Below are 24,050 nucleotides of genomic sequence, written 5' to 3'. Positions count from 1 at the left end.
AGGGAGATATTAATGATTTCATATAGTGACTTTAATGTAAACATAACTGTTTTTGCTGTAGAAACAATATTTAGCTGTGTCTAAATTATGAATAAATGCAAATTATGTTTTTGTGATTCATATCTTTTTATAGCTCCTAATTGTATTATAATTCTAAAGCTACAGTAGCCTTCAGTTAATGTGCACACATTGAAGGCTCTCTTTAAAACTTGTAATATTTGTTTTGGACTCATTTGTTCAAGAGCTCATTGTATTGTAAAGAAAAAACATGATTCTCAGTTTCAGGTGAAGAATGAAAACACAATTGTATTCGTTTTCTGCTTATAGATCATCCTTGTTTTTGGGGAGTAGTTGTTAACTATATATCTTTCACAGGCAAATCAACCTATTAGTATTCAGAGCCTCAAACCAAACTCAGCGCTCAATTTAAATCAAAATGTTTTACTGTTGGCCATCCCAAATACCTCCACACAACCACACACACACACACACACACACACACACACACACACACACACACACCATACTTCTCTGATTCCACATTTTTCCTTCTGGGTTTATTTGATTTGCCAGAAACAGACGATAACTTCTCACAGTGAAAAGTTCTGCGCTGCTGGAAGGCGACTAGAGAGAGAGGCGCTTTGAGCCGTACTCCTTCTGTACACCTGTTTATTCACCTCTGAATTCTGCCCCTCCAGGTATTTACCCTGGTTGTTCAGCTTTAAGTAAAACCCTGACTGAAGGTTGCTTAACTGAACCTTGCAGTGTACTTCACATCACACCCCCGATGGAGACGTTGATGACCTATGACCGAGTCGAGTCAACCGCGTCCGATGCTCATGAATGCTTTAGACGGCTCTGGTTTCATACATTAATCATCATTTCTCAACGTTTGTGGAAAGTCTGGGTGCAAGGAATTGTATCAACTCAGATTTGGAGAGAAGGAAGAAAAATGAAATATTTCAAACAATCTATTAGCGTTACTTGTTCATTAGTAACTTAAAAAAGGTAAACACATGTGGCACTGATCATGACACCTTCACTGAGTCTCGCTCGTTGTCTCATTTCTGCATTTGTAGTACTATAAGTGTAATTATTCCATTCCAACCTTCAAGTGACGCAGCCTTTTTTTCCGTTCCATTGGCACTTCGGGATGTTTGATTTGTTTCTAAACAGTACATATGACAGCGGAGTATTCATGTGGCCTCTTACATCATTGATCCCCTGTGTTGAGTTAGCAAAGGTGTTGTGATGACACTGTGTGGAAGGAAGCATACAGATCCACACTGGATATGCATGCATTTGGATGCATGGACACAGTGCAGTCACAGTGACTCTGTGTGAGCGAATAGAAGCGTGTCAGATTGCACCCGGCGCTTGTCAATCAGCGATTTAGAACGATTGCGTAACTTGTGCAGTGTCCTCTCCAAGAGAGGAACAGTTCACAGTGTGTCTTTCACAGGATGTTTATATTCATAGAGTATTAGACCCATGTTATGGGTTAGCTAAATGTTAATAATGTGGATATATGCCAGCACTGCCATCTACATTTCTTCAGATGAGGTGTGAGTGAGGTGCAACAATCATTCATAAATATCAGCACATAAACAGACCCAAATGGGAATTCATTTACATTTAAAAGCAGATGACTTTAAGTTGATATTCATCTTTTCAGCTGGTAACGCGGCGTGTACGTTGAAGTTGCCCCATACAAGCCTTCGGCCTGACTTGGTTCCCCGAGGCTGTTGGGCTATTTTGGTTTCGGGGGGGGGTGGATGGACGAGGAACAGCCATGATTTTAAGTGCATCCTAACCTTCAGGCTTCCTAACTTCATCTGAAGCCATCTCCTATCCATCCTCCACGCTGATCCAGAGTGACGGAACTACTCTCCGCTGCATTCAGTATGCATTATTTTGGGGTATCCTGGGCTTTACTTGAGAGCACCCAGCAGAGGAAGAAACACGATGCTGGAATGTAACAATTGCTGGGCTTAACTCGGCGGTCACGACGCTCCTTTTGCGTCTTTGCAGATATTTCTATATTTGTTTCAGTTCCTTCACTGAAGGCTAATTAGTTCAGACACATTTGTTCACCTCAGTGACAGCCATAGGCACAGATCAATAGCAGACGGGCTGAATAATTAGGCTTTATTAGGTGAGCACTGTTAAATACGACACTCCCAACCCTGTGGCCTCTCTTCACAGAGATTTTTACATTCACGGTGTAATCATTTTGGTAACTCTAGCTATTAGCTCCCATGACAATTCATTATATATTCAAATCTGTGGCTTTTTATGTCCAAATAAAAACGGAGGAATGCATTTTTCCCCCTTTTCACATTTGTCCAACTTTCAGATTCAACCAAAGCTAATTTACTTCACATTACATTCAATTACAAAAGATCCTAAAAAGGATTAAGGATACATATTAACATCCAGGTTACCTTTTAGATAGCGGAATACAACAGTAAAGTTTGTCCTAAATCTTTCCTAAATTGACCAAGTATTGAGTACATAACCAATACAACTGTAGTGTAAATTTAGTCAAAAAGCCTATACTTGCATACATCGGCCTGTAGCTTATTCCTCATAAATGCCATTAGCTCCTCTCAGGCTCTCTCTTAACTTCCTTGCTGTCATGGTTTGGGCCTTTTGATATCAGCTGTTCTGATCGGCTGGTCTCCGTTATCCGATAACGCAGGAACACAATTACTTCATAAGCCTTTCATCTTGCTGCCGTCCCGTTTTAAATGGGATTGTCTCTCCATGCTTAGTGCGTTCATGCGGCTGTTATTCACCCTTCCACATCCCCCCCTCTCTGCCACATACTCATCATTCTATCAAGCCTCATCAGCGGTGGTTGGGTGTGATAAATTAATGCGTCCCGACACTTGATGTGATGCTCGGGGTAGATGCCCCTCGATTACAAATATCCAAAGCTCCAAAGACTCTTGTCAAAACGTTATCATCACATGTCATCTGTTAATATTAAACCATTATCCTTTATTCGTTGAAAAAGTCACAGTTACCCGTTTCAGCAGTATTCAGAAATATTAGACTACCGTTTAGTTTTAAGGGATGATGTATTATGTTATTGTGGGTCACTGCCAATTCAACTTCAGAAACAGACATGTCAGGAGTAGAAGCAAGTTTTTGGTGACTCATGTTTTAGAAATTGATGATGATATTTCTTGAGGGAAGAAAAGAACAAACATAACTGATTTAATGTCAATGAGATGTTGAGACCACTGTTCTCTTTGCATATGGAAACAAACAAATGGCCAATGAATGATACATTATTTGGGGTCTTTCTAGCACAGTAACATGGTGTGTCTTGCAGGACTGATTAAAGGTTGGTCAAATTGATTTGGACTTGAATGCAACAGCCTCTTGAACCCAAGCAGCTGGCACAGACTGAACTGGGACCACTCCAGGGGGGAAACATGAAGATTATCCAACTTCAACAGTTTACTACAACGTTAAGATGAACTGTGGTCATTATTGATGAAACATATTTTACAAGTGCTCCACATAGGAATGGCTGAAGTAAATGTATAGCAATTAAAGTATTTTTTTGTACGCTGAACTCATCTATGGGATGATGTGCTGTGTTTAAAGTGTCAGCCTTAAACATATTCATTTCTTTTAAATTCATTCAGCACTTCTTTATTGTTTCAAAGTATTGTTTGGATTATTTAATAAGGTGACATTGTTCTTTTTTTGTCAAACATAACAGTCACATCATTCCTGATATGATAACATACTAAAGGAAACATGCAGCAAAGAACCCATCATGTTTTTTGTCATCTTGTCTGAAAAATGTTAAATCTTTTCAAATTTGCAAGCCTCAGTGTTGAGAAAAAGTAAATTTTGCATTAAAGGTTGGATCTGATGTTAATGTTAAATATTGAGAGTGATTCTGCTGCATATTCATAAAAGTGAATGAAATGTTGCGCCTGAGAAAATAAACATCATGATTTTCACTGTGTTCAATATCCATGACTCCAATGTGCGGAACCAACATTTTAAAGGCAACGTTTTGTTAATTTCTTGTGTATCATGACTAATCAGATTACAGCATTTAAATCAACTATCATTACTCAAATTTATGAAGTGCGTTTACATATTATTTTTGAGTAATTGTATCTTTGTTTATCTCTATACGGGAAAAATACACTATTAAAACATTATCCCGGTTGTTCTTTGTCGTGGTCATGTTTAACACCAGTGAGTTAGCTTTGCTTTCCAATGACCTCGGTCACACCACTGAAGAACAAGAACAAGAGTCTACATAACAGAAGAAACACATTAAATCACTCAAAATGTATCTCAGATGTTCCTCACTTCCCGGGATTTTCATCATTTGCTTCTACCTTGTCATTTCATACCCCCTTTGAAAGGGTTTATTTGTTGCTGTTGCTATGGTATTGGCTGTTACTTAAAATTCAGAAGGAGAGTGAAAATGCTGTTTCCATTTCTGTCTCTGTGAGGACAAGACGAGCCTCGCTGGAGAGTAGCAGGTATATAGCTCAAACACTTGACAATCCTCCCTTCCTCATCCACGCATATATTACAGTAAGTAACACACACACACACACACACACACACACACACACACATACACACACACATGTACATACACATACAGTGTCCCACTTTCAAATTGCATATACTGCAATAGATATAATAAATTTCCAAAGTTTTGCTGTCTTTCGAAGTACTTTACTGTACCACAGAAACATTATATGGAAGTAGCAGCATACAGAATGAAGCAAAGATTAAGACAACATATTTTTCATGGCTTTTCATTTGCGCAACACTACATCACATCTCTCTTTGTTAGCTGTTTCCATATTATTACGCCTGCATTAGTGTACCGATAACATGAAATAGACTGGGCTGAAGATTTTCAATTTTTTGCATGCATGCAATCAGTCTAAACGGAGGATGCTTTCTAAAGAGCTATGGCACAGAGTTGTTTGATATAAAATCCAAAACATATCACAATTAGCATGTTTTCACAAGGTGGGATATTTAAGTGTCAGTACTTCCATTATCATGATTTTCTAGTTTGCATCTAGTTTGCTCTTTTTGCACTGAGGGTTTTAATCCGTCTTTTTTTCAGGTGAACCGTCTGAATTTGATGAGTTTTTGGAAAGCCTGTTTGAACTCGTCGTTGAATGCAGTGTAGATGACAGGATTGATGAGGGAGTTCAGGTATCCCAGCCAGGTAAATATATCAAACAGCACCGGATCGAACCAGCACCCTTTACATATGGCCATGACCAGCGTGCCCACAAAGAACGGCAGCCAACAGACGATGAACGCGCCAAGAATGATGCCCAGCGTCTTGGTCGCTCTCCTCTCCCGAGCCGCACACAGACGTTTCCTCTCCAACACGTTGTCTGCCAGCTTCACTTTCACACTATTCACGAACAGGGGGGATCCTCCCCCTCCTCCACCTCCACCGCCGCCGCCTCCCGCGCTGAGCGAGTGTAGGTGGGCTTCCTGGTTGGAGGCCGAATTGAGAGAACAGAGGGAGGAGCCCGCCGAGGTCTGGATGAGCTGTGCTGTGGTGAAGCGCTTCCCCGAGGACGACGGCGTCTTGAAGATGCGGGAGCGGGCGGCGACGTAGATCCGCCCGTAGAGGATGACGAGGAGCACCGTGGGGACGTAGAAGGCGCCGAAGGTGGAGTACAGGGTGTAAGAGATCTGGTCCGTGTTCACCATGCACTCCGTCAGCTCCTCGTGCGCCTTGGCCTGCCGCCAGAAAAGCGGGGGCATGGAGATCGAGATGGAGATCACCCACACCACCCCGACCATGAGCGCCGCCCGGCGCATGGTGCGGCGCTTTGAGTACTCCAGCGCGTCCGTGATGGCCCAGTAGCGGTCCAACGCGATCACGCACAGGTGCAGGATGGAGGCCGTGCAGAACGTGATGTCGGACGACAGCCAGATGTCACAGACGATCTGCCCCAGCGACCAGGTCTTGCTGACAGTGTAGACGATGCTGATGGGCATGACCAGAATAGACACCAGCATGTCCGTGACGGCCAGGGAGCCGATCAGGAAGTTGGCCGGTGTGTGGAGCTTCCTGGTGAGGAAGATGGTCGCGATGACGAAGGCGTTGGAGAGCACGGTGGCGAGGGTGACGACAGCCAGCAGTGCAGACAGGGAGATCTGGAGGCCCAGTAACGTGGCGGCGCTCCAGGGCGGCGGCGTGACGGTGTCGGGGGTCTCTGTGTAGTTGCTGGTAAAGGAGTCCAGAGAGCTGTTGTCCAGCTCCATGCCTCCTCCGCTCCTTTGAACCCTTCCCCTAAGGTTTCAGCCAGCCTCACCACCTCAGCGTGGCACTGAGCAGGCTGTTCGGTGCCATCGTGGTTTTGGCAGTGGGAAATGCAGGACCTTGTTTGATATTCATACCTTTAGCAAACATCTAACTCCATCCACAGCTAATGTTCCTAAGTGAAGCAGGTCAATAAGTCCATTCAGCCTACCTGATATTGATTTGCCTCACTGGTGTAGCTGCTGGAGAGACAAATCCTAATTGGTATTTAGACAGGCACTCCTTTTTTGTCTTCCCGTGCTCTTATCTCATTTCCAACCAGCAGCCAGCTGGAAACAGCATCTTCTGACCAAACCTTCAATCAAATTCGCTGATTCTCGGCTGCTATTTGTGTCTTTAATAATGTTGGAAAAATCACAGTTACATGATGTAGTCTACCAAAAAAATCTTGTCATCCTGTGGATAATTCTTTCACATCCTTAGAGCTTTTTTCAGCTGTACAAAGGTTTGCTGGGATGCTGCATCCCGAAAGCTTCTTCAGGTTCCTAGCGTCACAATTCTCCGTTGTAGTACCCATACTACATAGCTTAGGCTTCGTCATGGAGCATCATCTGCAGAATGTTCAACCCTAGGGGAGACAAACGAGAGAGAGAAGCACAAAGGTTAGCAATAGTCAACTTTAGCATCATCCCCTCTCTCTCATTCCGAACACGGGCATGCACAAACAAACCCCCCCGCATGACCAAGTCCGCTCACACAAGGGCCAATAAATGCAGATGAACGTTCTGTAAACTCAACCTGTAAATGGTGCATTATGACTTGATGCACTGACTTAACACCCACATCTCCAGCTGTTGGGTTTATATAAGCCAAACAGTCAAGTCATAACCAGGTTTGCTTTGCTACTAACACTAGACTAAATTTAGCAGCGCTTTACAAAGGTATCCACATACATTCTAAACCTGAGAGAAATTAATCCACATACATTCTAAACCTGAGAGAAATTAATAATAACAATAATAATAATATGATTTAAAATGATGACTGCCATAGAAGCTGCTTTTGCTACTGTAATAGTTCAGAGCCAATTTTCTTTTTTTTGTGTTGACTGTATACATAATATATTTTGTGCATATTATAATATAAATGCCTTAAAAATTACATTTTTGACTAAAGATACAACAGAGTTTTTTTTTCTTTGGACTCTTGACATATAACTTAAAATTGCTTCACATTTGCTGTTACTAGTGCCCACAAACACAAAGAGACACTGAATACCTTGCCTCCAGGTAACAGAACATATCACAGGAGGGAAAGCCAACTCTTTGAAGTAGAATGAAAGAAATACAGTAACAACTGAAATGTGAAAAAAGGTATTAATCACCACAGAACACAATTGCTCCCACCAGTTCTCCCTCTATACCTTGATCCAATCTTTTATTTAAGAGCGGCGGCTTCGATACGCACCACTTCAATTTAAGAGGAAATAGAAGATATTAACGCATATATTAAGGCATGCACTTTTAAGTTATAACTGAAACCATTTTGCCATCTCAACCCAAAATATAAACCATAAGGAACTATGTGACAAATGGGGAATCTTTTAGGTGATATACCCATGTTCACTGCAAAATGTTCTACGCCTTACAGGATAAAGTCAGATTTTTGAAGAGGTGGATTTTAGTACAAAAATGAGAAGAGATATTTACAATTTGAAACAACATATCAGCCTATGAACCGATAATAACAATAATAAGAATAATAATAATAATTAGGATTATATTAAGGAATACATATTACAAAAAAGCAATGGTGTTTGCCACCTAATAACAAATGGTTTTTTTTTACAGTCCACACAACCTTCTGCCGCCACATTAGTGTCGAGCGGATTTCTGAGTGTATGTTTGTTTCTGATGCAACTCTGCAAGTCCTCTCCATTAACAAGTGAAGAGCTGTTTAGCAGCTGGGCTCTAAAAGGTGATTATTATGCCTCTGCAATTATTATGCGCCATGTTTGTTTGATGATCCATAAGGGTCATTAAAATGAGAAAAATAAGATTTGCGAAACTGAATTCCATTTTTGTCACACATTATTACATATATATATATATATATATATATACTTCTTTTAGTGTAAGATCTTTTACTGTATCCTAAACTATGTGCATCAATCCCAAACTGATCTGTAAATGTGTCCATTAACTGAAATGCCTTGTTCTCCTCATGTACCACATCCTTAAACACAATGAAGATCTTTATCGACCAAGTTCCTTTAAGCTCTGTACATTGAAAGAGACGCTATCAAAGCCATTTCCTTTGTAGCCCATTATGATTTCGAAACCCAAATTACTTTCACATATCTCAGTCCACCAACAAAATACCAGTCTAATGGGCACATGCAAGATAACCTTAATAGCACAAAGGCAATGAACTTATATATTAGTTTCCTTCTCCATGACACTTCAATGTCTCTGTATTTTACTTGTTTTATACAAAGATGTCAAGGCTTGTAAACTTATCACATTAACCCAAATTACATAGTAAAGGTTTATGTTTGATGTTAGGCTTAAATACAATACCAGTTTTTTTTGTGCGGTTCTTTCCTCAACACCGGATGGAAGTTAAAGCACACACCAAGCAATGACTTCACCTCACATCAAGCGGAGATGCATCAGAGCATGAGCGTCTAACAGGCTCGCTCCACTGCATCGGTGGAGAAGAGATTGATGAGTGCACAGATAGTTTGGCAATAATGTTCACTCCCCAAACAGTGAGCTAAGTCAGAAGATTGTTGTGGACGGCATAGACGTCTTCATTAAGTTGTCTCAACAGTTCCCTTTTTGATAGATGACTGAATAGCGTATCTGTTCATCAAACAAGTCAAGGATAAGGCTTATCTCCCAGAGGTCTGGTTTACAGCACAATTAGGTAATGAGGTTCATAATGAATGTGTGAGAGACAGACCTGGCCTAAATTGGGTTGACTGTTTGTGGGGAATATCACTTCTACATCTGGCTTTAAATTGAAGATACAATACAGCGAGGCATCAGAGAACCAACATCATCAAATATACAATTAGTTTTGTTCAATATATCACATAAGAATCAAGCGCAGAACTTGCTGCTGTGGGTCTGACAAAGTCCCAGATGTGGAGTCGTGTGCAACAACGCAGCCTTGCCCGGTTGTCCCCGTCACTACACATCCACTGCAAATCCGGTTCATCCCTTGAAGGCTGAAGGGTCAAATGCAGGCTGATGTTGACGCGTGTGGAGCAGCCCGTCTGTTGTCCTGGGAGAAAGTCCTGTACCCACCGAACACTGCATGGCCCCACTGGAGATAGACTAATTGATTTAGCTCAGAGGAGGTAGAGCCGTCGTTACCTCCCATGTCAGCTCATGTTTGGTGTTTACTCGAGCGTGCACTGAGCGGTTGGTGAGCATGGATTTGTGTGTGTGTGTGTGTGTGTGTGTGTGGGCGGTGAGGGGAGGACGTTTACATAGATCCTGTAGGTGGTTTGGGGATTGATGATGGATAAAAATGGAGGAAAGCTTAAATGTAGGGAGTCATGGGAACAAACTATTGGAGCTCTACAACAATGGAAGCTGTGAACATTTTTGAGAATGACGTTCTTCATCCTTTGTACTCAAACCGTTTTGTTGGAAACATATTTTTTTTTCTGGCATCTCGAGCTACAGAGACATTTTAAAGTAGTTGAATGAATACACATGCCAATTTAACACACACCCACACACTATCTGCAGTCACAGACTGTAGATAGTTAGTGTTTTCAATCTACTTTAAACTATGAGTAGATTGAAAACATCCTAAATAATGCATTTTTACAATTCAGCTTGCTCTGAACAATGCTAATACTGAACTATAAAGCTGAACTGCACCATCCCTGGGGAAATAAAATAATAAAAATGTTGATGAATGAGGAATATTTGAACAATCAACATGACTTCGGAAGTCATATCTGTCAAAGTGGAAACTAAAGGTTAAAGTGAATATAACCAAATCATGATCGAATAAAATTGAAAAAAGCATTCCAGTATGCTATGCAGGATAACACACACACACGTTTCATGAAAGGCTAGCATGAATGGATTGCATCATACCGGCATGTCGTGCTGCAATTCAGGAAGCAGCAAATGTAATCACATTATTTCTCGATGGCTCGAGACTTTATCTTATCGCCACTGTTTGCAGCTCGCTGGGAGCTCGGAGGGTAGGTGTTTTGTTGAAGACGTGGGGGCCGCACATGTACAATCGCACACGCATGCATCTTGTGCAGCACCCTCCAGCAATCCCCTTTCACACACAAACACACACACATAAGCATAACAAACAAGAAATATGCATAATAATAAACAAATATATTTAATCTTCACAGGACACTGGCTCCGGAGCACAATAAAGGAGATGATTTATGGGGATTCATTCCTGCACTAGTAAATTAATTGGCAGAGAGGGTGCGAAGTATCTCAAGTTACCCGGTGACACATCTGGGAAAAAAAACTCAGGACTCATTGTAAAGGCTCAGCGGGACAATCTCAGATCTTCTCTAAACCAGCAAAACAGGAACAGATCGTTGAAACGAGACAAATCATGATTTAATCTGTTAATGAAATCCCCCCCATGTATTAACAGGTTTGCTTAAACTGTTCCGAAGCACCTGTTACATGTCTTTTGCATACAATGAACTTCATCAACATATTGGCCTCCTGCTGATGGGACCACCTACCATAACACAGGTCTCTCTTTTTTACACCACTCCACAGTAATACAGTCTAGTGCAAATCTATGGACCTTCTTTGAGAACAGGTCTAAGAATTCTGGTGCTGACTTTGTCGTTCACAGCCGGCTGTGTGCGTGTGTGCATGTGCATGTGTGTGTGTGTGTGCGTGTGTGTGTTATGACAAATGAGGATCTGGTTTAAATCTGCAGAGATGATTAAAGAGCTTGTGATGAGAACATTGCTAGAGCTAAGTATGTTTTAACAAAACAAGATATATTTTAGTTAGTCCTGCCTGACATGTGTGATGTTGTGCAGCATCGCAGGAGTTGACACAGAATCAAAAATCATCAACGAGAACTTTTTTTTGTTTTTTGTTTGTACAAATTTCTCTCAATAATAACGTTCTTGTGATTTTCCGCATAAAGTATTTCAATTTCAACGCACCATTGTTAGCATAAGTAAAAAAAACGTACCCCCCCCCAAACCAAATCCCTTGAAATGAGATTAACGCCTGGAAACTTTCTTTCTCCAGCTGAATCGCGTCCAACAAGTCCTGTCTCAGCAGGCCATTCCTATTCTTGTACTTACATTTATCCACCTAACTCCACACCCAAGGTCATGTACGGTATGTGTATGTTTATAGAGTACAATAATATATTTATTTAACATTGGATTAACCAGTTCATTAGGTTGCAACACAGGCAGTGAGTAGTACAGCAAAACGTTGTACAGAAGCGGAAAGTTTATTTGTAAATTAACAGGATTCCATAATTACGTAAGGGGCAATATTTCAAATCTTTTGGGAAATAACACAAATTTTGTGTTAACTACACATTTCTACTGAAGTTGTTGTTTCATGATTTCTAAAGCCAAAGTTCCCCATATCAATGCTGTTTACATGATTCAGTCATTCAGTTGAAATTAGGGGGTGTTGACCCAAAATACACAACTATAAATTTAGAAATGTTTATTTGTTAGTTGCAATTAGAGCGTGGAGGAGTACAACATTAAAGCCAAAGAGATATTTAGTTTTCCCAAAATGACATAATCTCCAGATACAAAGAGGAAGAATAAAGATGGCAGGATAACTAGAACATATTGTACAAAAAGAGCAACACATGATGACGGGGAGTAAAGTTTAAGGAAGGGATGAATACTGAAGCTGAGAAATAAGCAACAAACCAGAGTTAAATATACAAGCCAACAGCGGTATGTGGTAAACCAGTGTGAATAATGACCATCAGATCAATTGCTAATTTACTCTTGGACCATTAAGACAATTGAAGGTGGGAGAGAGTTTTTTTTCTGGAAGTATAGCACATCCACTGATCCTTAGTAGGGCTTTTACAGGTGTGTCACTAACATGGCGGAGAGGGAAAGTCAAGGTTCACAATGTACAACAAAATTGGACCAAGAATTGAGCCCTGCAGCGCTGTGCCTGTTGAGAGGAAAACGAGAGATTGTTGTGTAGCTCCAGCAGCAGATGATCCCGTTTGGAATGATCTCAGCAGAGACGTTCACATGTGGGTTGATTTGATCTTGTGCTGCTTGTGCACAAACTCATCAGCCCACTGTATGAATGGTGCCAAAGACACTTCTGTTTTTTGTGCACTGTAAAGATGATTGTTGTAACTCCCGGCATTCAAATAAATCGGGGTATTGTTAAAGGATTATCATTTAACAGTGAGCCAGCATTTACAGGCACTGAAGGTAATTAACGACATTAAAATATATATGCAATTAAGATGCACTCGGTACAAATTGTTTATAATGGTTACAATCAAAGATTCGTTATTGTTTTCTAAAGAGTATAGTTGGCTGTAACTAAAACACCATCTAGGAGCTGTAACCACACTGAAACTGCATCGTCAAATGTGTTTCTTCACTGTGATGTTCATGGTTTTTATAATGCAATTTGTTTCTTAATTCAAAGCTCTAAAAAACTGGTTTTTGAATTATACATATACAAATAAGCTTCTTTCTGCTGTGAAAATTGGTTGCCATCCAACTGCGGTCCTCTTCTGGGAAACTAAATAATAGTTTAAAATATCTAAATATTAGAATATATATAAAATTATTGCTGTTCCAACAATTGATTAATGAGACTTGCTGGATGTTTTAAATGTCTCCAAATAGGCAATAAGGGTTGAGGGCTAGTTGGTGAGTGTTGCACAACTAACCTTCCCTGAGATGCTGTATTGATTATATTGTCAATCAAGCAGGATGGGGTCCTATTGAACTGCAGATCCCCAGAAGAATTGCGTAGAATTCAATTTATAAGTAAAGAAAATAGAAACTCACATACGGTTAAGTTTCAATAAACACAAATAGCCACTTTTAAAAATGGCAGCAGGGGGGCAATTCACCTTGTTTTCAGAGGATTTACTTGAATACATCTCTAGACTTCGGTCTGCGTGTGTGTTTAACAAAAGATCCGACCTCCACATTTAACTGGTAACTGGTTTACACAGGACCATCATTTTTGTGCTAATGGCTTCATCATTCGTGACGCATGCAGTCCTGTTTAGCTTCACGTGGCGGCAATTTGCTTTCATAAAAATGCCAACAAAGATTAGCAGAAGAATTTCACATCGCAAAGCAAGTACCGACTTGTGAATAAGTCGACTCTGGAGCCGTCCTTGACTTTGGCCGAGCAGAGCTGTGCATTGTGACACCAATGGAAAACAAAAAAGATTTAACGTGATTAGTCTATGACTAATAAGAGAGGCAGTCACACTCACAGAGATATTAGGCAGATTATATTACAGCCTTCAGTGGATGACACTTAACGCTTCTCTGGGGAAATTGGTGAATGTGGCTTCCACAAATTAGTTAGTGCAGGAATGTTTGTAATAATACTAATGCTTAATAGGAAATGTTCTCTTGATATATGTTTTTAAAGTGCACTACACTTAAACTACAATTACATGTGAATTTACAAACTACACATTATATTGTTTCTTGGTTCAAAAAGAAAAAATATAGGTGAGTGCTGCAGTGCAGGAGGTGAACATTTTTGTATTTTCCACTCATCTTTTCCTTTCTCTTCTCTCTTTCTAGAGTCAACACATCACACGCTGTTGGATAAGGAGACACAGCGATACCTCCTGTAAGCTCGGTAATGGAAACAGGCATCTTTCAACCAGTAGTCAATCTTGAAACATTAACCACTAAGTGGTGCAGCTGCTGCTGCTGCTGCTGCCGCTGTGAGGGCGAGGAGTAGATTTTCATGATAATTGGAAAATTGTCATGATCTATAATTATGACTTTCATCTGGAGGTTTTAGGATTCAGCGCTAATCATTTGGGTATCCTGACTGAAAAAAAATATTCAAAAGAGGAAGGGTTGGGGGATGAAACAAACACAGGAAGATAATGGGGGAAAAAAGGGTAGGAGAAGGAAATTAATTGAGCAATGCAACAAATTAGATCAAATAAGAAAAAATGACAACCGTCCCTCACAGGGATTAAAATCATTCGGAATAAAACAAAACATGGTTAATGTATCCCTGACACAATGTAATGTGGATTGTTTTCTCAGCCTGGAATGGTGTAGAAAACGATGGCGGAGAGAGAGGGGGAAGTTTTATTTTCTGAGGAAAAGACCCAATCCCATGTGAATAATCCTGCCTGTAGACGGGATTACCACTGACACAGTCACAATCCCAATGCGTTGCGTTTATTCCAGTGTAAAGAGAAGATTTGCTGGAAGAAGATGACTTGTTTCACAGATGTCTGTATTCTTCCAGGATCCTGTTGAGATCCAGATGAGACATTGTCACTTTAAAACACTAATTCCACTTCCAGTATTGAAACTCAAATACATGTTTAACTTTGCATTTAAAAGTCAACACTAAACATTGTATTTTGGGGGTTTATACAAATATAGAGTGGGGGGGGGAAACATTTTTGTTCAACGATAAAATGCTGCTTTTCTTGCCAAACCTCAATTTTTGGGGTATCCAAAAGCAAAATTCCAATGTGTGATTATCAAGCTTCAGCCTGGTGAGCACAGGTGTAACTTTAAACTATTGGTTGCAGAAAATGAAAAGAAGTCAGTATAAACTTTTAGGAATTATGGATGACACTTTTAATTTATTGAAATTGAAAAACCTTGATCAGGATCAAGGCGATTAATGCTTCTAAAGCTGGAGGATGTCGTGGCTGGTGTATGTGTAGGCTTTAGGTGTAAAGCTGGACTTCAGTGTAGTAATCTCTCGTTTATTGTGTGTGGACCCTCGACCGTGATGCCAGAAGCTTCCATGACTTTTGGTTCATTCTCTGCACTAACTTTTACTTTCATGGTGTTACTTAGTTGTTTCTCTTTTGCTTTCCTGCAACATTATCTCTGTTTTTAGCTGTGGATCCTGTAGTTTCTTGAAACATCCCTAGAAGTCTTTCATGTTGTTTGCTTTGGTACCATTTGTGCGTGTGTTTCTACACAACATCTTGATATTAAGAGGGTGGATCATTGTGTTGATTGCTCTGTCACTCACAGCTTGAAGTTGTTTTCACAGAAGCTAGAAGTTTACATTGGAATCAATTCTGCACAATGATTGGGGTTTCCATTGCGAGCCGGTCTTCTAGTGTGTATCGAACCTTTAAAACAATCCTTCACTCTGCTGCTTTCGGTTGCCATTACTGCGTCTGCTGTGACCCACTTCGACCCGATTCCACTTCCACGGAGCTCATTCGGAATCCATGTCCAGATCCTATCCATTCAGACCTTCAGCTGCTAATTCACCATCGCCTCCCGCGTTAAGGGCCGTGACTTCCCCTCCAAAAAAAATGGTGAGATCCCGATAGAGTCTAAATACCAAAGAACACAAAGCGTGTCTCAGTATCACATGAATGCATGTCTTTAGGTAAGTCTTTAGATTCTCTCTTATTGTCCAGTATTAAGAAACCTTTTTGTTCTGCTTTACACTCATTCGTTTTTTGGAGGACCACGTCAAGTCCTCGGTGCCTTTATGACTCACAGTTGGATAACTGATGGTGGTGACTAGTTCCCTGGATTCCACTGATGATTGGTGTTATGTGCTCATAATTCCCTGCTCCTGTTCTCTCGGTACTGTTCAGTGTCCGCTTCGGTTGCCGCTGCTTCCCAACCCCTTTGCATGTTTACTTTATTCCACTTTCATCGGAGAGCACTTTCTACAGCTTGCCAAGTGGATCCATTTGGCTTGTGTGTTATTCCTGCTAGGACACTATAACACATTGGTTTTAGTTTAAAATGCATCAAGTAGCGGTGCACTGATTCCTCTTGTCACATTTTCACCGAGTTTTGGGAATCTAGTTTGTCTGATGGTGGGTAACTCTCTCTTATGTCAGCAGTTAATGGGTACAGTGTCAGTGTTCATTTCATTTTCCTCAGGGTCCATTTCCATGGTACGTGATTACAAAGATGTGTAGTCAACTAAAAGTTAAAGTTTTCTTCACAGTCGCTGCCCCCCCCCCCCATCTGCTCAACAGCTACTGACACGCTGCACAGTTCTGTAAACAGCAGTCGGCAGAACAAACAGCGGAGTGACGACACTGTTAAATGAACTCATGTGTTTTAGTGTATTTGCTGTGTTACGTCTCCTGGAAAAAGTGACATCTCGGGACAAGTAACACATTTCAGAGGGTGGAATGAAGCTGTGACTCATCATCTGCATACATCTGCTTCATGTTCTGGTTTCAACACAGTCCCACAAGCGAAATGCCTCCAGTCATTTTAAACCCCCATGATGCATTGCCACAGCCCATGCGAACATTCAATGCTTACGTTGAATCATGACATCACATTTGATTTTAAATCTCCAATGAATACGTGATTTTATTCCATCTACAGGCATGGTGAGATATCCAGAGTACACATCTGAATGGAAATCAATAACCCTAAACTTGGCATGCACATCAGAGGCATTTGAATATGTTCAAAAAGCTCTCTTGCATCCCTCACAGCTGTAGTTTGCCAGTGGATGAGCCAGAACTTGCAAACGGTTGCATATCGGTGAATTAAAGCTGTCAGTATGTTTCTAGGTTTCTGTTCATGTTCGTTTCAAAGTGCGATTTCATCCTTAGTGTATCCCTGCGTCACTTTTCTTGTCTTAGCTTTTCACAGTGAGTTGCACCCCAGAGATGTGATTGCTCAATAGTGGGAGATATTCCTAAGATTAAAACACTATGACCCCAGGCAAGGTAACGTGAGAAAACAGATCAATGGGGATTTGATTTTTACCCCTATATCGTCTTCTTTCATATTAATTGTGCTGCACTCTTGAAACCATCAGGCATAAATTGCTTTTTCCTCCATTAATTATTAAAACCTAACTTTATGCTTTGCCTAATGAGCTCTGAAGCTCTCCTCTATATGTAATATGCCCTCTCAAGCCCCAGATGAGAGGAGAATACCCCAACATCAGAATGGTTCGTATCATATACCTTACACCATCTTGCACATATGGAGATGGTATGGCTCCATATGAATATGAATTATACAATGTATGTCTTCAGTTACACCTTGGTTGTTGTGCAGAGGCAAGTGTGCATGTGTGTGCGCGTGTGCGCGTGTGTGTGTGTGTGTGTGTGTGTGTGTGTATCAGTGTCTGAGTGGAAACTGTGTGAGTGAGTTTCCCAACAGAGTGAGGCACGTTGTGTGCTCAGAGATACTTTTCATCACAGCATTGTGATGGTGATTCCCTTTCATTTCACACAGCCTCTCTGACATCAGTCGGCCACTCAAAGCAAAAAAAAAATGCAACTCACCCCTGTCTGGGGAAAGAGAGCCTGAGGTGGTTTCCAGAAAAGCTCGAGAGCACAGGCGACAGGCTTATTTTTTCCAACTTGAAATGGACTTGATGGTTGGGCTGCTCCTCCTCACCAGCAGCCATTAATGACAAAAGCAGCACCTCCTCATGTTATTCAAATCGTTTCATTCCTTCTTCAGAATAAAGCCGGTCGGACGGAGGGGTACAAAAATGTGATGTAGATTCTTCACCACATACAGCCAACGAGAACATGAATATTATCCGTCTCACATATTGCTAGAACATACATGTTTATGAATTTCTTTCCAAAAAAAAAGACCATAAGGTAAGTAGTACCTATAACCAATATCACCACGTCTCCTGCCTTATTCAGCTGTATGTGTCACAGCTTGGTTGGAAGAACACCTCCATGATAACATGTTGGCTGCATATCCAGTCAAAGTCATTTATTTTCTACAGCCGCTTATTGTAGAATCATACAGGAATTCAAGCATGATGACCAAGTGAAATATGCTCTATTACAATGTAAGTTGTAGCCTTGCTAAGCCAAGGGGGAATGTTTAAACAGCCATAGCAAATGACTCACAATGATAAACACTTGTCATTAGCTTGATAGTGACAGGAATATCTAATGAACCAAGTGCAATCAATGACTTTGAAGAGCAAAAATCAGTACTCTTTTTCATATAAAAATGACTATAACATTTTTTAACCATAATTTTCGCCATGAAAAACTGCAGATATGCCTGACTTATTCGTATTCTTTCCCTCATTTTCAACACCCCTTAGTGACTTCTGTGAGAGATCTTTATCTAGTGTGTGCTGTTTTTATCCAGATTATCAGCAGAGTTGCTTGCTCTCTCTAAAATAGTCTTTTTGAACCTAAAATGTTTGCGATAGTTCAGCTTTTTGAAAATAAAACATCCGCTCCGCTGCGCTCCCAGATCAATGCGTAATGGTTACGAACGCGGACAGATGGTTTATTTATTCATGACAAATTCAAAAAAATATCGTAAAAACTTACCTTTTTTTTTACTCCATTTGACGAATTTATCACCACTCTTCTTTTAAGAAAAAGGGAGAAAAAAGCGATCCGGGCATCCCATCAAGCGGTGCGCTTCTTTTAAACACGTCCAGTACCGACCAGCGAAATACAGACTGCTCATTCAGGAGGAAGCAGCGGGCGGCTTCAGCTTCAGTGGATGCTGCTGCTGGAGGTGCTGAGATGCTTCACACCTCATCTGAAGGGTGCAGCGCGTCGTCATGCTTTTACATTAACACAGTGAAACAAGTTATTTCAGTTCTGTCGCGAGAAACTTGAAGCGCCTCAAAATGATGTGTGAAAGGTGTGAAAAGTATCTGACGCCCCAAAGCGCAGCTCATCGATGCTTTTTATCCAGCAACCGTCAAGCACCCCCCCCCCCCCCCCCCCCCCACCACTCCTCTCCCTCACCCCCCTGAAGGGGAAGACATTGGGGGCTTGCCGGTGTTGAAACGGTCGGCTCCGCTCCGCAGGGGGGTGACGGTGCCGCCAACAAGTTGCATTAAAATGTGCGTTTCGGGGAGGTTTCGATGGGCCCGGCTGCACCACGGAGCTTCTGCTGTGCGCTCAACCCACGCTGCGTGTGAGGCAGATCCAACGAGACAACAGGCGGGTGTCTGCCAATAATTCAGTGGATAATTCTGACAGGCCATATATTGTCACTGTACATAGGTAAGAGGCAGGTAGAGCCCCATGGTATAGAAACTTTATCCGTATAAGTATCACAGATCATTTCTTTAAGAATATGTGGGAAATTATTTTGACTAAATCCATCTTGATGAGACAAACCCAGGCGTTTATTATGTTAAGGCTGTACTCAAAGCAATACTACAACCCAAATTGTTCTTTGTTCAATATATGGTGCCAATACTCACCCTTCCTGCTTGTGTTATATGTGAAACTCCACCAACACACCTTTGTTGAGTTTGTCGTATGCATTTGTTTCATTAAAATTTCATGCCCTCTGAATCCTCGTCCACATCCTCTTATATCAATAGAGCCTTGATGTGACTTCTGCTGTTATGCTGAAGCTGCATACATTAGGTTTGCATCATTTTACTGGGAAAGTGTGTGCGTCAGTAACACACATCTGCACTGTTGCAATGCAGCATGATCACAAATTAGTAGTAGTCTCTCTCTATTGCACTGTACACCAGCTGCCATTCATTTCACAGGTCATTTTGATATAAAAATAAATAAAAAGTCAAAAATAGTATCCTCAGGGGAAGACTGAATTATACATGTATGTATAAACAGTTCCCTACACAATAGTATTTGTGGTAAATTTGGCATTTTAATAAATATGCTGCAGATTCCCCTTGAGGTGTGAGCTTTTTACAAAACTACAAAAACCCGGCTGTAATGGCCAGTTTGCCACTTATTTCCATAAGTTGAGGGAGGCACCTTCAGTCAGAAACCATTGACATGCCATTGATGATAAAACCATCTGAGCCATTCTTATTTTAACTACACAGTAAAAAAAAATCTGTTGATAACACGGTGAAAAACATCCCCTAATGTCTAGTATGTTAACGTTGTCATTTTCAGTACTACTGAAAATACTTCTGTATTTCAACTGATTTTTTTACAGTGCACAGTCAATTCATGTAAAAATCACAATATTTAATTATTTTTTAGGTGCATTTCTGTTTTCAGTTCAATTTCTAGTACAATTACCAGTGATTACATGTGTTTATTACAATATATGAATGCCAAAATAACTTTCTGTGCTGAACAGTTTTTTACCATCAACATTACTGACTTTACAGTGTATATAACACGTTGCAGGGACTTTACTGTAATTTCAGCGATGTTGTAATAAAGAACAGTAGCAACTGTCATCGGAAAACTAATTTGTCCTCTTTGCAGGACTTTGAAGGCCTCTTCTGGAATTCTGGAATTGTGGATTGGAGATCACCCATTGAACATCTGCCTTAATCACTTAAATTACTGCACATATTTCCAACATAGACACTAGTTGAGGCTTAAAATCTAATAATGAGACTGCCTTGATTGAGCAAAATGATTATTACATTACATGTCATTTAGCTGACGCTTTTATCCAAAGCGACTTGCAATAAGTGCATTTCCACACAGAGATCCAAACTCAGAAGATCAAGTAACAAGAAAGAACAATTTTCATCAAATAAGCAGTTTCAAAAACATGTTATAGAAAAGTGCCATTGTAATTACAATTAAAGTGCTACAATTTGTTAGTGCTACGCTTTGCTAGTGTTTTTGTCAAGGTAGAGTCTAAAAAGGTGTGTCTTGAGTTTTTGGCAGAAGATGTAGAGGCTCTCTGCAGTCCTGATGTCATCAGAGAGCTCATTCCACCATCTGGGAGCCAGGACAGCAAAGAGTTGCGATCTCGCCGAGTGCTTATATCATGTTATATTACAGTATTATTGCATATTGGCAGGCGTCGGGAGGAGACTTATCAAGAAGGCTAGCACTGTGCTAGGGGTGTCCACTGGACGCGGTGGAGGTGGTGGGAGACAGGACGATGATGACTCAGCTCTAATCCCTGATGGTGGACGCCATGGAAGCTCCGTACAGCTCCTTCAGCCAGCGGCTGTGTGGAGGAGAGGTACCGCAGGTCCTTCCTTCCTGCTGCTGCACGACCAACTGTGCACCCAGTGAACCACAGGACATCAAGTCACTGAAAAAACCCACTAAAGAACACTTAAAGATATGTGCAATAACCACTGTGATACACTGTGTATGTACTGTATATGTACATATGTGTGTACATACATTTATTTAGTTCAGTATATTTAGTTACTGTGGTTTTGTGCTCCTTTTTTACCTAATATTATTTACTTACTCATTACTGCCGCTCTGCTGTTATTTTTTACCATGTACCTTGTGTCCCCTTTGCTTCTGCGATCCTGTGAATTTACTGAACACTAATTCACGGAAAGAGCGGTGTTGTTACTTCATTAAATGCTTTGATTGAGCTACTATTTCTCTCTCCTATCTTCCATATATTGTATCATTAATTTAATCACTGGCAGCTCCTTGAAAGTTAATTAACAGGCTCTTCAAACGTTCATCAAGAAACAGAGCACATCACTTTGACACAGGCCGACACACACACACGCACACAGACACACACACAAACACACCGTAAGGGCTGCTTTAAATGTAAATAAAGACCGCTGGATCTAGAATTGACAGATTTGTCTTTAAATCCCATCATTCATACTCTCAGCAAACGCAGCGTCCACATGGAAGTGAAGCTCAGCGCTGTTGTTTTGGCTGTTTAGCTCTTTGAAATACTTCTCTCTCAATGGAGGGTCAAAATGTGTTTGTGCCGAGTTCTTTTTTCTTTGCAGCGGTGCAATCTTCTGATATTTCAGCTGAACTTTTTATTCAGAGATCATTATGGTTTTTATCTTATTCCTATTATGCAAAAAACTGTCGTATGTAACACTTTGTGGTACTTAGATGCAAGAAAAGGCCATTTGAAGTTTTCAAAGTTCTCTCAGCAGAGCGAGATATACTGTAATTCTGTGTATGAAAAGTCCATTATGTAGGATTTAATTCATGACTAAACATACTTATAGTAATAGTTATAATAAATAAAAATAGTATAATATATCTTAAGTTAATTAGCCTGCGTATTATTGTACAGTACAACATATGTATTTTTGTAAAGAGCGCTAAACACACTTATTTTCAGCCACAGGTCACAAAAGCCTGTTCTTTAGTTTTTCACCTTCAGGCAACGTGTCAATTCTAAGCACAATGTGACTCATTTCAGGAGGTGGATTTATATTTTCCAAATTTGACTTCAACAAACATTTGTGAATTTGTATGTTGTTAACATTTATGTCTTCAGTAGGAGTGACTGACCTCGGCGCGGTGAGTTAAAAGTGTGATGGAAGGAAGGTTGTTTTTCCATTCATCACGAAGCCTTAACATATGACCACCGGGTCTGATGGGAGCTCGACCCTCTCAAGCTAATCCATCATCATTTTTCATTAAAGAGAAATATAGAGCACACGCTACATGTGGAGTGTTTTGCTGGACACCAATTCATCCAGGCATTAAAGAGCGTACAGGTCAGGACTTGCAGACCGATCTGATATGAGAGGAATGTCCTCCACTACTTTCACATTCCATTAGATCACATGTCATTTAGCTGACACTTTTATCCAAAGTGAATTACAACAAGTGCATTTCAACCATAAGGATACCAACACAGAAGAACAAGAAATAAGAAAGTGCAATTTCATTAAACTTCTACTTGAACTTGGATCCGTCACAGGGTTTACTGGTTTATTCTTTTCATACATTAGTGGGACGATTGATAATAAATGTCGGTTATCAGTGATGAAAGACGGTGGTTCAAGTCATTTGATCCGTCTCTCTGCATGTTTAAACCTTTGCTGCTACTGGCTGTGTTAATCCAACCCCATCCAATTCAGATAAAGCCGGGTTGAAAGTGATAAAGAAATAAAAGGTTTAGCTTCGAAAATGTGTTGGTTTTTGCCTCTTTCTTGCCAGTAAAATAAGGAAAAAGGTCTCTTTTACAGTTTTTATGTTTCCCAATACAACACAACAGTAGTTTCATTTTAGAAATAAAAACTGGATTGCTTTTTTTGAAGATAACCAACGGCTATTTGGCTGAAGAGCTGTTTTATTTCTTGATTGCTCACCTTGAAAAAATGTTTGCAGCATTCGTGAGTCACAAAGGCCAAAGTGGTGAGATAAGAATGCAAAAATCACAGTAAACAGAGGAAAGATTTCAGACATTATTAACTCTATTATATTTTATAATTATAGGTTTGACCCTGAACTTGGGTTTCATGTATGATCTCCTTCAATCAAAGGTATTCCTCATTTTTCCAGTCTTCGACTTTTCATAATAAACTTTGATCTTCATAGAAAGCATCCTGGTAAGATTTTGGAATTTTTGGCAAATTTGGTTAAAAGAACTAAGGGTGGCATCACTGAAGTACGAAATTTACGGAACAATTCAATCCACTGTGACCTCTGGATAGGATCTTCTAACCTCTTATTTTGGGGATTGTCAGAGACACAGATGGACACCCCTGTGTGTGCTAAAAACCGCTATCTCAAAGTTTAAATCCATGAATTCTTCCCCAGTCAGCTTGCCCCAGGATAAAGTAGTTTATACATGACATACCTGTCCGGTGCAGTCAGCACGGGTGAGTCCACTTTTTCTCACACACATACGCATTAGTCCAGACAAGCTACTGCTCCGTGC

At 40.5% G+C, this 24,050-nt stretch overlaps 1 protein-coding gene across 2 annotated transcripts; it reads right to left on the bottom strand.

Moving 5' to 3' along the window:
* Positions 1–1,876: 1,876 nt before the first annotated feature.
* htr1d (5-hydroxytryptamine (serotonin) receptor 1D, G protein-coupled) lies at positions 1,877–19,180 on the bottom strand. 2 transcript variants are annotated; one of them, XM_037487316.2, is made up of 3 exons: positions 18,800–19,180; positions 17,774–17,883; positions 1,877–6,914 (listed from the first exon to the last, which is right to left on the bottom strand). In XM_037487316.2, the coding sequence occupies exon 3, from the start codon at positions 6,286–6,288 to the stop codon at positions 5,122–5,124; it is 1,167 nt and encodes a 388-aa protein (XP_037343213.2). In that variant the 5' UTR covers positions 6,289–6,914; positions 17,774–17,883; positions 18,800–19,180; the 3' UTR covers positions 1,877–5,121. The 2 variants fall into 2 exon arrangements, with proteins under 2 accessions (XP_037343213.2, XP_062413424.1); XM_062557440.1 differs by lacking the exon at positions 17,774–17,883.
* Between the last annotated feature and the right edge of the window lie 4,870 nt (positions 19,181–24,050).

The sequence above is a fragment of the Pungitius pungitius genome, chromosome 14, assembly GCF_949316345.1.
Source record: "Pungitius pungitius chromosome 14, fPunPun2.1, whole genome shotgun sequence".
Lineage (NCBI taxonomy): Eukaryota > Metazoa > Chordata > Actinopteri > Perciformes > Gasterosteidae > Pungitius > Pungitius pungitius.
Note: the sequence above shows the minus strand (reverse complement) of the source record. Positions and strands in the feature narration are given on the sequence as shown.

Excerpts from the sequence above, each read along its gene's own strand:
- htr1d (XM_037487316.2), bottom strand. The coding sequence starts at position 6,288 with ATGGAGCTGGACAACAGCTCTCTGGACTCCTTTACCAGCAACTACACA.